Genomic DNA, 12,918 nt, shown 5'->3' with positions numbered 1-12,918 from the left:
GCTAGAGGCATCACTACAGACCCTGGTTAGATTCCAGGCTGTATCACAGCGGTCTAAGGCACTGCATCTCAGTGCTAGAGGCGTCACTACAGTCCCTGGTTAGATTCCAGGCTGTATCACAGCGGTCTAAGGCACTGTATCTCAGTGCTAGATGTGTCACTACAAACCCTGGTTTGATTCCAGGCTGTATCACATCCAGCCGTGATTGGGAGTCCCATAGGGCGGCGCACAATTGACCAGCATCGTTCGGGTTAGTGTTTGGCCAGGGTAGGCCGTCATTGTAATTAAGAATTTCTTATCCGTCTTGCCCAGTTAAATAAAGTTTTTAAAAAAAGTAAAACAAGTTTACCAGCAGTTTTTACAGCCATTTTCCACATATGGAACTAAAAAAGTGTTAAACGAATCAAAATATATTTTATATTTAAAATTCTTCAAAATAGCCACCCTTTGCTTTGATGACAGCTTTGCACACTCTTGGCATTTTCTCAACCATATCCATGAGGTTGTCACCTGGAATGCATTTCAATTAACAGGTGTGCCTTTGTTAAAAGTTATTTTGTGGAATTTCTTTCCTTGCGTTTGAGCTAATCAGTTGTGTTGTGACATGGTAGGGGTGGTATACAGAAGATAGCCCTATTTGGTAAAAAAACAAGTCCATATTATGGCAAGAACAGCTCAAATAAGCAAAGAGAAATTACAGTCCATCATTACTTTAAGACATGAAGGTCAGTCAATACGGAACATTTCAAGAACTTTGAAAGTTTCTTCAAGTGCAGTAGCAAAAATACATCAAGTGCTATGATGAAACTGGCTGAGGACAGCCACAGGAAAGGAAGACCCAGAGTTATCTCTGCTGCGGAGGATAAGTTCATTAGAGTTACCAGCCTCAGATTGCAGCCCAAATAAATGCTTCACAGAGTTCAAGTAACAGACACATCTCAACATCAACTGTTCAGAGGAGACTGAATCAGGCCTTCATGGTAGAAATTCCTGCAAAGAAAACACTACTAAAGGACACCAATAATAAAATAATTGCTTGGGCCATGAAACACGAGCAATGGACATTAGACTGGTGGAAATGTGTCCTTTGGTCTGATGAGTCCAAATTTGAAATGTTTGGTTCCAACCGCTGTGTCTTTGTGAGACGCATAGTAGGTGAATGGATGATCTCTGCATGTGTGGTTCCCACTGTGAAGCATGGAGGAGGTGTGATGGTGTGGGGGTGCTTTGCTGTTGACACTGTGATATATTTAGAATTCAAGGCACACTTAACTACCACAGCCTTCTGCATCGACACGCCATCCCATCTGGTTTGCGCTTAGTTGGACTATCATTTGTTTTTCAACAGGACAATGACCCAGCACACCTCCAGGCTGTGTAAGGGCTATTTGTCCAAGGAGAGTGGTGGAGTGCTGCATCAGGTGACCTTGCCTCCACAATCACCCAACTTAAACCCAGTTGAGATGGTTTGGGATGAGTTGGACCACGGAGTGAAGGAAATGTAGACAACAAGTGCTCAGCATATGTGGGAACTCCTTCAAGACTTTTGGAAAAGCATTCCTCATGAAGCTGGTTGAGAGAATGCCAAGAGTGTGCAAAGCTGTCATCAAGGCAAAGTGTGGCTACTTTGAAGAATCTCAAATATAAAATATATTTTGATTTGTTTAACACTTTTTTGGTTACTACATGATTCCATATGTGTTATTTCATAGTTTTGATGTCTTCACTATTATTCTACAATGTAGAAAATAGTAAAAAATAAAGAAAAACCCTTGAATGAGTTCATTTACATTTACGTCATTTAGCAGACGCTCTTATCCAGAGCGACTTACAAATTGGTGCATTCACCTTATGATATCCAGTAGGTGTGTCCAAACTTCTGACTGGTACTGTATATCTGTAGCTTTTATATTGTTTTTGTAAACAGTTTAGTTTTTGATGTTTTTATGTGGGATCAAGACATTGGATATGTCTTGGCTAAACGTTCCGGCACTTTGGAGAGGTTGAAAAAACACCTGGATATCCCCTGTATGTCCCCTGACACCACCACAATGTTTGAGAGAGGTTGGTGTTGTAGAAATGTGGTTTTTATAGTGAACAATAACTTTTAGGCACATCCAGCATGCAAAAACAGTGAAATGAACACATTCGGACACTTTGGAGAGGTTGAAAGGACATCTTGAATGTACCCTGGAGACCCCATAACACCACCACAATGTTTGAATGAGGATGATATGGTAGAAAGTGTGTTTTTATACTGAACAAATAGCATTTATGGATTGCAAATATGTAATAGCACTGGAATTATCTAATTTACAGATATATTCCACTTTGGAGAGGTTTAGGGACACTTGGAAACGTCCCATGACCACACCTGACACCACTTACTAAAATATCTGCCCATTTCTAGTTGTTAGGTCTATCAATCCCTTTTCTAGTTGTGAGGTCTATCAATCCCTTTTGTAGTTGTCAGGTCTATCAATTCCATTTCTAGTTGTGAGGTCTATCAATCCCATTTATAGTTGTTAGGTCTATCAATCCCATTTCTAGTTGTTAGGTCTATCAATCCCTTTTCTAGTTGTCAGGTCTATCAATCCCATTTATAGTTGTGAGGTCTATCAATCCCATTTCTAGTTGTTAGGTCTATCAATCCCTTTTATAGTTGTGAGGTCTATCAATCCCTTTTGTAGTTGTTAGGTCTATCAATCCTATTTATAGTTGTTAGGTCTATCAATCCCATTTCTAGTTGTGAGGTCTATCAATCCCATTTTTTCTTTCTGATATTGATCACATGTTGTGGAAGCCATCTGATGTGTTTCCAGCTCTAGTCATCAAATATTCACTTATAGCTTGTCAATGAAAGATCACTTTCAAAATCAAATACATGTTTTATTTATTTGGTGTGTGCTTGATCTTGTGTACTCTGAACTATGTAACTCCTATCTATCTTCTGATCATTTCCTCATAATCTCCCAGATGTATTCTTTCCAAATATACCAAGTTTTCGAATGTCAGAACCATGTAATTAGACATGAATAGCAGTTACTTTTGGGTATGTGTATTTAGGCGGAAATCTACATTTTGCCATTCCATATCAGCTAAGAAAGCTCTTCTGTTGGGACAGCTTTATGTCCCCGGATTTGTGTTAAAAGCTCTACAATAAAGCTTTCTTAGTGTCTAACAAGCTTTCTCTGCCCTTAACCTTGTTCTGAACACCTCCAAAACAAAGGTAATGTGGTTTGGTAAGAAGAATGTCCCTCTCCCCATAGGTGTGATTACTACCTCTGAGGATTTAGACCTTGAGGTAGTCACCTCATACAAGTTCTTTGGGAGTATGGCTAGACGGTACACTGTCCTTCTCTCAGCACATATCAAAGCTGCAGGCTAAGGTTAAATCTAGACTTGGTTTCCTCTATCGTAATCACTCCTCTTTCACCCTAGCTGCCAAACTAACCTTGATTCAGGTGACCATCCTACCCATGCTAGATTACGGAGACGTAATTTATAGATTGGCAGGTAAGGGTGCTCTCGAGTGGCTAGATGTTCTTCACCATTCGGCCATCAGATTTGCCACCAATGCTCCTTATAGGACACATCACTGCACTCTCTACTCTTCTGTAAACTGGTCATCTCTGTATACCTGTCGCAAGACCCACTGGTTGTTGCTTATTTATAAAACCCTCTTAGGCCTCACTCCCCCCTATCTGAGACATCTACTGCAGCCCTCATCCTCCACATACAACACACCTTCTGCCAGTCACATTCTGTTACAGGTCCCCAAAGCACAAACATCCCTGGGACGCTCGTCTTTTCAGTTCGCTGCAGCCATCGACTGGAACGAGCTGCAACAAACACTCAAACTGGACAGTTTTATCTCAATCTCTTCATTCAAAGACTCGATCACTCTTACTGACAGTTGTGGCTGGTTCGCATGATGTATTGCTGTCTCTACCTTCTTGACCTTTGTGCTGTTTGTGCCCATTAATGTTTTTAATGTTTTGTGCCGCTACCATATTGTGCTGCTGCCATGTTGTTGTCGTGTTGTTACCGTGTTGTTGTCATGTTGTGTTGCTGCCATGTTGTTGTCATGTTGTGTTGCTACCATGTTGTTGTCATGTTGTGTTGTTGTCATGTTGTGTTGCTACCATGTTGTTGTCATGTTGTGTTGCTGCCATGTTGTTGTCATGTTGTGTTTCTACCATGTTGTTGTCATGTTGTGTTGCTACCATGATGTTGTCATGTTGTGTTGCTGCCATGTTGTTGTCATGTTGTGTTGCTGCCATGTTGTTGTCATGTTGTGTTGTTACCATGTTGTTGTCATGTTGTGTTGCTGCCATGCTATGTTGTTGTCTTAGGTCTTTCTTTATGTAGTGTTGTGTTGTCTTGTCATGATGTGTGTTTTGTCCTATATTTTTTATTTAATTTATTTGTATTTTTAATCCTAGCCCCCACAGGAGGCCTTTTGCATTTTGGTAGGCTGTCATTGTAAATAAGAATTTGTTCTTAACTAACTTGCCTAGTTAAATAAATGTTAAATACATTTTTTTTTTTAAATGTAGGTCATAAGAGTTCGTGTGCACCGTTTCTCATGTTGAGTTTGCCCCCAGCAAGATGTACATGCTAAAATCGCCAGTGGAGGGCAGACACTGCGAGATTAGCGGCAAGAGGGAATTCTTCTCAGGCAGTTTAATAGACAGCGACTGGGGTCCTACAAGCTTTCAACTCACGCATGCGCAGGATAGAATGTCTCTTTCTCGGTGGACACAATGGCGGACGCAGAGTAAGTGATTTCTTCTCTGCCACAATCTGTGCCCATCTACTAATTTAACAAATATCCAACGTTTTTTCACATTAAATAAGTTATTGCCAGCTAAAGAACATGTTTTTCGTGTCGGTAGTGTTGAGTTGCGTTTTTTACTCTACGATATCTTTGTTGATTTGGTTGACTCGGGACTGGATATGGTTAGAAACATGCCCGGCTTGCGAATCCATTTGCACATGTTTTAACCTGTATGCGTGGCTCGTAGTATTACTTACATATTATCAATGAGTTGCAAAGTATTTTCTGAGTATTTCGCTGTTTGATCACTACAATATCACAAAGTAGACTTTTTGCTTCTGTCTTCGCCCGGCAAAACTAACAAGCCAGGTTAGCTCACGTTTTGGAAATGGCTAGTTAGCGGTGATGTTGCTAAGAGCTAGGTGAAACTAACAGCTTTCGCAACACGTTTTGTCCGTTAAGATACTATTTCTCAGTCAGTCACGTCCATGTTAAACTATTTCCCCCCTTTACTCTAAACAAAGTGTTGCATCTGTTGCAGAAAGAAGGTTCCGGCGGTCCCTGAGAGCCTTTTGAAAAGGCGGAAGGCCTTCGCCACCATGAAGGCTGTGCGCATCAAGAAGATGCTTGCCGAAAAAAAAGTGAGTTTGAACTAACCCAAGTATTAACCTAACTAGCAGGCTTCCATATTTAAGTTTACAATACATATCATCTCCCCTTTAAATGCAGTTGATGTACTGAGTAGAGCTGTCTGGGTGTGTAGGGGGGTAATAGTTACCCACTGTCATTCAAAATGTATAACTACAATGTGGTTAATGATGCTCAACTTTTTTCCCCATCTTATCGACTCTGGTGAAACCAGTCTGAAAAATAAGCCAATTTGTCTGAAACCACATAGAAATGTCCTAAATAATCATTGTTAGTTATAACATTGAGACTGCATTGTTGGTCTACTGTAAAGTCGACTACACCTGTTGTATTTCACAAATACAATTTTGATATGATCTGTTTTAGAACATTGCATCCTTATGGCTGTTCACCCATAAAATGATGGATTCATTCCAGGTTTATACAAACATTTATAAATTGATTGGTCCAACACCAGATATGGAAGATATACAACCAAGAGTGGCACAGTCTAAACTAGCAAAAGTCAAAGCAAATGAAAGTTCATATTTTATCAACACTGTCAAGTATTGCAGAGAATAGTCTATCCTTTATAATGACACTACTAAAGAGCTACGGTTTTGACATTTCGTAGCACCCTCCTGAATTGGCCTTTTCTCTACATTTTACAGTGGTGGGTGAATTCCCTACATCCTGCTAAAAAAAGCAACTTTGGTCATACTGTGAAGTTAACCTCTCTGGGCTCGGCGGGACGAATTCGTCCCACCTACGCAACAGCCAGTCTAATCCAGTGGCGCGATTTTCAAATACCTTAAAAATCCTATTACTTCAATTTCTCAATCATATCACTATTTTACATCTATTTAAAGACAAGACTCTCGTTAATCTAACCACACTGTCCGATTTCAAAAAGGCTTTACAACGAAAGCAAAACATTAGATTATGTCAGCAGAGTACCAAGCCAGAAATAATCAGACACACATTTTTCAAGCTAGCATATAATGTCACAAAAACCCAGAAGACAGCTAAATGCAGCACTAACCTTTGATGATCTTCATCAGATGACAACCCTAGGACATTGTTAGACAATACATGCATGTTTTGTTCAATCAAGTTCATATTTATATCAAAAACCAGCTTTTCACATTTGCATGTGACGTTCAGAACTAGCATACTTCTGGGGGAATTCGATGACAATTTAATAAATTACTCACGATAAACGTTCACAAAAAACATAACAATTATTTTAAGAATTATAGATACAGAACTCCTCTATGCACTCGATATGTCCGATTTTAAAATAGCTTTTTGGTGAAAGCACATTTTGCAATATTCTAAGTACATAGCCCAGCCATCACGGGCTCGCTATTTAGACACCCGGCAAGTTTAGCACTCACCAATATCAGATTTACTATTATAAAAGTTTGATTACCTTTTGTTGTCTTCGTCAGAATGCACTCCCAGGACTGCTACTTCAATAACAAATGTTGGTTTGGTCCAAAATAATCCATCGTTATATCCGAATAGCGGCGTTTTGTTCGTGCGTCCCAGACACTATCTGAAAGGATAAATAAGGGTCGTGCGCGTGGCGCAATTCGGGACAAAAAAATCTGAATATTCCATTACCGTACTTCGAAGCATGTCAACCGCTGTTTAAAATCCATTTTATGCCATTTTCTCGTAAAAAAGCGATAATATTCCGACCGGGAATCTCCTTTTAGCTAAACAGAGGAAAGTAAACAAAGCTTTCGGTCGACGCGGGCACGAGCCTGAGTCTCACAGTACTGTAACCAGCCACTACCCAAACGCGCTACCTTGTTTCAGCCAGAGCCTGCAAAGCCACGATTCAGCTTTTTACCGCCTTCTGAGACCCTATGGCAGCCGTAGGAAGTGTCACGGGACAGCTAAGATCCTCACTCTTCAATAAACAGAGACAAGAAGAACGACACCTTGTCAGACAGGCCACTTCCTGCATGAAACCTTGTCAGGTTTTTGCCTGCCAAATGAGTTCTGTTATACTCACAGACACCATTCAAACAGTTTTAGAAACTTTAGGGTGTTTTCTATCCAAAGCCAATAATTATATGCATATTCTAGTTACTGGGCAGGAGAAGTAACCAGATTAAATCGGTTACGTTTTTTATCCAGCCGTGTCAATACTGCCCCCTATCCCCAACAGGTTATCCAGCTGTAATGTTCTGCTCCGACTCATGTTTATGCCTTAAATCCCCAGACTCGTAAGGTGACCAGGAAACTGATCTACAAGAGGGCTGAGAAGTACCACAAGGAGTACAGGGAGATGTACCGGCGTGAGATCCGCATGGGGCGGACAGCCCGCAAGGTTGGGAACTTCTACGTCCCAGCTGAGCCCAAGCTGGCCTTCGTCATCAGGATCAGGGGGTATGTTTCTGTGGATTAGACTGCTAAATGCATATTTTATCCCAGTTTTTTTGTCAGATTTCCATGTCTGTCTCGTGCACCATTACTCAGGTGCTGGGTAAAACATGGATGTATTTAAGTCGTTACCTGGACATTGATTTTATTTGTTACTTGGTATAGCTGGCGACCATGTCTTCTTCCTGTCTTTCAAACGTCTACACAATGTGGTTAATGATGCTCAACTTTTTTCCCCATCTTATCGACTCTGGTGAAACCAGTCTGAAAAATAAGCCAATTTGTCTGAAACCACATTGAATGTAAACTGAACGCTGACTTGAAAATTAACATGTGATGCTGTGCTGAACATATTTCTAACACTGTACCCCCCTCCTCCCCCCATGTCAGTATCAACGGTGTCAGTCCCAAGGTGCGCAAGGTCCTCCAGCTCATGCGTCTGCGTCAGATCTTCAACGGCGTGTTTGTCAAACTGAACAAGGCTTCCATCAACATGCTGAGGATCGCCGAGCCCTACATCGCTTGGGGGTAAGCCGACATTACTACCACGGTGTATTCACTAGGAAGCCATGGGTCCGATGTAGGGAGGGACTAACCAGAATTGGCCAACAAGAAATGCTCATTTTCATAGCAGAACTTTTCATGTTACGAACAGGTTTGTACTAATGAATACACCCCTGCTTTGATCTGTTGAATTTAACAGTTATGGTTTTGTGTTGCTTTACTTGGCAGTGATTAAGTAGTGGTACAACATAACTTCTGATGCAGTGTTTGTCTGGAATTTTTTTCACAATGTGGTTAATGATGCTCAACTTTTTTCCCCATCTTATCGACTCTGGTGAATCCAGTCTGAAAAATAAGCCAATTTGTCTGAAACCACATTGATATTACTAATGGCATGCCCAGTATGAAATGAACCAAATGTTTTGTTTGGGTGCAGATGCAGTGGTTCTCACTGTTTCGTTGCGACTACGCTTGCATGCTGTTCCACATAGTATTTTCCTGCTCTTGTTTCCCAGGTACCCTAACCTGAAGTCTGTTCGCGAGCTGATCTACAAGCGTGGCCATGGCAGGATGACCAAGCAGCGTATTGCCCTCACAGACAACGCCCTGGTCGAGAAGGCCCTGGGTACGCGTTTACTTATATGGGACTGAAAGCGCCCATAATGTTGGAAGTCAAAGCCTTTTTCACACGTACTCTTAACATAGACTAGATTGGTCAAGATGATCCCTTACACGATGGGACAAATCGGCACTGATTGTCCTGTCATTCAAATGTCACAATGTGGTTAATGATGCTCAACTTTTTTCCCCATCTTATCGACTCTGGTGAATCCAGTCTGAAAAATAAGCCAATTTGTCTGAAACCACATTGAGAAAAACACCTGCAATCTGAAATGGCAGAATATGCAACTGCATTTAGTGATTTGGGACATGGATATCCCATTACTGTACACAAACCTCTAGCCGGAAGCTTTTCTCTACACCAGCAATGACATCTGCTATATACAGGGCATTCAGATAGTATTCAGACCACTTGGCATTTCCACATTTTGTTACTTTACAGCCTTATTCTAAAATTGATTAAATTGTTTTTTCCCTCATCAATCTACACACAACACCCCAAAATGAGAAAGCAAACAGTTTTTGGAATTTTTGCATATTTATTTATAAAAACAAAGATGTAATCCCATTTGCGTAAGTATTCAGACCCTTTACTCAGTACTTTGTTGAAGCCCCGTTGGCAGCGATTACAGCCTCAAGTCTTCTTGGGTATGACGCTACAAGCTTGGCACACCTGTATTTGGGGAGTTTCTCCCATTCTTCTCTGCAGATCCTCTCAAGCTCTGTCAGGTTGGATGGGGAGCGTCGCTGCACAGCTATTTTCAGGTCTCTCCAGGGATGTTCGATCGGGTTCAAGTACAGGCTCTGGCTGGGCCACTCAAGGACTTTCAGAGACTTGTCCTGAAGCCACTCCTGCGTTGTCTTGGCTGTGTGCTTAGGGTCGTTGTCCTGTTGGAAGGTGAATCTTGTCTGAGGTCCTGCGTGCTCTGGAGTAGCTTTTCATCAAGGATCTCTCTGTACTTTGCCTCGATCCTGACTAGTCTCCCAGTCCCTGCCGCTGAAAGACATCCCCCACAGCATGATACTGCCGCCACCACCATGCTTCACCGTAGGGATGGTGCCAGGGTTCCTCCAGAATTGACGCTTGACATTCAGGCTGAAGAGTTCAATCTTGGTTTCATCAGACCAGAGAATATTGTCTCATGGTCTGAGTTCTTTAGGTGCCTTTTGGCAAACTCCAAGCAGACGGTCATGTGTCTTTTACTGGGGAGTGACTTCTGTCTTGCTACTCTACTATAAATGCCTGATTCTTGGAGTGCTTGAGAGATGGTTGTCCTTCTGGAAGCTTCTCCCATCCCTACCGAGAAGCTATATCAGTGACTGTCAGGTTCTTGCTCGTCTCTTTGACCAAGGCCCTTCTCCCCAGATTGCTCAGTTTGGTCGGACGGCCAGCCCGAGTTAGTCTGCAGTTTTTTCCCCAAATATGGCTGTGCTCTTAGAAACATCCAACACTCTAGAAAGGGTTTTATTCTCATCACAATTCGTTCTCAGATCTGACATGCACTGTCAACTGTGGGACCTTTTTATAGACAGGTGTGCCCTTCCAAATCATGTCCAATAAATTGCTTTTACCACAGGTGGGACTGGGATCAAGTTGTAGAAACGTCTTACTGATCAATGGGAACAGGATGCACTTGAATACTTGTTTAAATAAGATTTGTATTTTTTGTTTGCAAAAATGCTTAACCTGTTTTCACTTTGTCATTATGGGGTATTTTGTGTAGATTGCCGATGATTAAAAAAATATATTTTAGAATAAGGCAGTAATGTAACAAAATGTGGAATAAGTCAAGGTGTCTGAATACTTTCCAGAGTCATTGAATGTGACCATTAAAATTAGATTAAATGGATAATCTCCTGGATGGTCAGTCCTTCCATATGTCTTATCAATTTAAGTGGTTATTTAAAAAAAAATTCAGCTCTTTGAATTACACTGCAGATTACCCTTTTAAACGCCCATGTACGCTCAGTCCTCACTCTGTCCTTGTCCCTCCAGGTAAATACAGTATCATCTGTGTGGAGGACCTGATCCATGAGATCTACACAGTCGGGAAGAACTTCAAGCCTGCCAACAACTTCCTGTGGCCCTTCAAACTGTCCACACCCCGCGGCGGCATGAACAAGAAGACGACTCACTTTGTGGAGGGAGGAGATGCTGGAAACAGAGAGGACCAGATCAACAGACTCATCAGGAGAATGAACTAGAGGTGACTCACCATTTATTTAAAAAAAAAAAATGTTTTAAGGCAGTGTTTCCAAAACTCTGTCCTCGGGACCCCACCCCACCCCCCCCTAGCGCTACACAGCTGATTCAAATAGTCAACAAGCTTTGTATCGTTGGGGGCTAACACCAAAATGTTCACAAGTTGAGGTCCCAAGGATTGAGTTAGGGGGAAATGCCAGGGACGGGGGTGGGGGTTAAGGTGAGATGGGGAAACCTGTATGTTTGTATCCCAAGTGATACCCTATTCCCTGTATAGTGTACTAGTTCAACCCATAAGTAGTTCACTATATAGGGAATTGGGGTGCCATTTTGGGACTTAACTTTGAACTTCTGGGGATGTGTGTGTGTGTGTCTCAGAGTAGGTGTTTTGATCTAGGATCAGTATTCATTTTTACATGATGACCTGGTATTAGATCAGTGCTCCAGCTCAGACTGTTGTCTATCGTTCTCTTGATGTGTGCACTTCAATTCTTTCCACAAATATATAAGCTTTGGATTTGGAGGCTATGAGTTAGATGGGAGTTTCATTTTATTTCTTATAACGGCTATTTTCCTTTTGAGTGAGTGAGTGAGGGGGAAGTGAACATGGGCACACTTAGGGACGAAGGAAAGATTATTGAGGCATATGACTGAGGTCCGCAGACCCTGGTTCTGGTTCTGGAAAGCCAACGTGTGTTTAGGGTTTTGTTTTCGCTTTTGAATCCAAGATCTTGACGAGATGAATCCGGTCTTGTTTTTGTCAGGGTTGGTGACTACTGGCTTATTAGCTTTCTACTAGTGCTATGATCGAGAACAAAACCATTTCAACATTGTTTATGGGTATCTCAAGTCCTAAGTGTCCAATTTCTGTTTTTAAACAATGTGGTTAATGATGCTCAACTTTTTTCCCCATCTTATCGACTCTGGTGAAACCAGTCTGAAAAATAAGCCAATTTGTCTGAAACCACATTGAACTACTGACACTTTGAGGATGTTTTTCCATCCAGTTACTTAGTGAATTAAAGGATTTTTTTTTTTTTTTTTTAGATGCTCAGTTCAAATTTGTGCTCAGTGCTGGAAAACATTAGAACATTGACAATTAATCTCAAACTCAGTGCTGTAAGAAACTTGTCTTGTTTTCTGGTATTAAATATAAACTATTCTTGTCTTCCAGGTTTCTTTCCCCCAAAGGATGCTGTTGAGTCTGTACAATAAACATCAAAAGGAACTTATTGGTTTTGTCTCGTAACTCTGGTGTCTAAAATCTGTTTTGTGCAGTATGTTGAACCTTCCCAAGTGTTTTCCTACATAAAATCCACTGGATTCAACAGCAGGGCTCTCCAAGCTTGTTGCTGGAGAGCTACGGTCCTGTATGTTTTTACTCCATCCCTATTTGTATCTAACCTGAACCCAGTGGTGGTTCTAGACCATTTCAACCTGGGGGGGGGCAAGCTGGGGCCAGTTGTACTGTTAGAGGGGCCAGTTACATTAAATGTTATTGTTGTCATATCGTTTTCTTCACTGCAAAAGACCATGTTCATAATCATTAGTGTTCCTCGTTGCCACTAATAACGGATGTATCAACAAAAAAAAAAGAACGATAGCAAAAATGAGTTATGTAACAATTATTTCATACTCCACATTTAGGAGGGCCACAAGGGGGCCCAAAATTGTTGTCACAGGGCCACCTCCCTTCCAGAACCGCCCCTGCCTGAACCTATAGGCTGCTACCTCTCCAGGAACAAGCTTGGAGAGCTTTGCTTCTAGTCCACACTATTTTTGTCACATC

At 41.5% G+C, this 12,918-nt stretch overlaps 1 protein-coding gene and 5 non-coding genes across 7 annotated transcripts; all 6 read left to right on the top strand.

Annotated features, from left to right (window-relative positions):
- Positions 1–4,676: 4,676 nt before the first annotated feature.
- LOC106590668 (60S ribosomal protein L7) lies at positions 4,677–12,357 on the top strand. Of its 2 annotated transcripts, none has more exons than XM_045711001.1 (7): positions 4,677–4,780; positions 5,322–5,421; positions 7,641–7,807; positions 8,192–8,329; positions 8,821–8,930; positions 10,923–11,133; positions 12,304–12,357. In XM_045711001.1, exons 1-6 carry the CDS (start codon positions 4,767–4,769, stop codon positions 11,129–11,131), a joined length of 738 nt encoding a protein of 245 aa, XP_045566957.1. In that variant the 5' UTR covers positions 4,677–4,766; the 3' UTR covers positions 11,132–11,133; positions 12,304–12,357. The 2 variants fall into 2 exon arrangements, with proteins under 2 accessions (XP_045566957.1, XP_045566958.1); XM_045711002.1 differs by lacking the exon at positions 4,677–4,780 and adding an exon at positions 7,519–7,520.
- Positions 5,586–5,677, top strand: LOC123731579 (small nucleolar SNORD12/SNORD106). The gene has a single exon (XR_006762787.1). It is a non-coding gene; the product is annotated as a small nucleolar SNORD12/SNORD106 (small nucleolar RNA).
- Positions 8,008–8,099, top strand: LOC123731572 (small nucleolar SNORD12/SNORD106). Its single transcript, XR_006762781.1, has one exon. It is a non-coding gene; the product is annotated as a small nucleolar SNORD12/SNORD106 (small nucleolar RNA).
- LOC123731570 (small nucleolar SNORD12/SNORD106) lies at positions 8,593–8,684 on the top strand. The gene has a single exon (XR_006762779.1). It is a non-coding gene; the product is annotated as a small nucleolar SNORD12/SNORD106 (small nucleolar RNA).
- LOC123731569 (small nucleolar SNORD12/SNORD106) lies at positions 9,084–9,175 on the top strand. The gene has a single exon (XR_006762778.1). It is a non-coding gene; the product is annotated as a small nucleolar SNORD12/SNORD106 (small nucleolar RNA).
- LOC123731571 (small nucleolar SNORD12/SNORD106) lies at positions 12,009–12,100 on the top strand. Its single transcript, XR_006762780.1, has one exon. It is a non-coding gene; the product is annotated as a small nucleolar SNORD12/SNORD106 (small nucleolar RNA).
- Positions 12,358–12,918: the final 561 nt, after the last annotated feature.

Source organism: Salmo salar, chromosome ssa29 (genome assembly GCF_905237065.1).
Source record: "Salmo salar chromosome ssa29, Ssal_v3.1, whole genome shotgun sequence".
NCBI classification, from domain to species: Eukaryota; Metazoa; Chordata; class Actinopteri; order Salmoniformes; family Salmonidae; genus Salmo; species Salmo salar.
The sequence above is the reverse complement of the archived record's forward strand: the minus strand, read 5'-3'. Positions and strand labels throughout refer to the sequence as shown.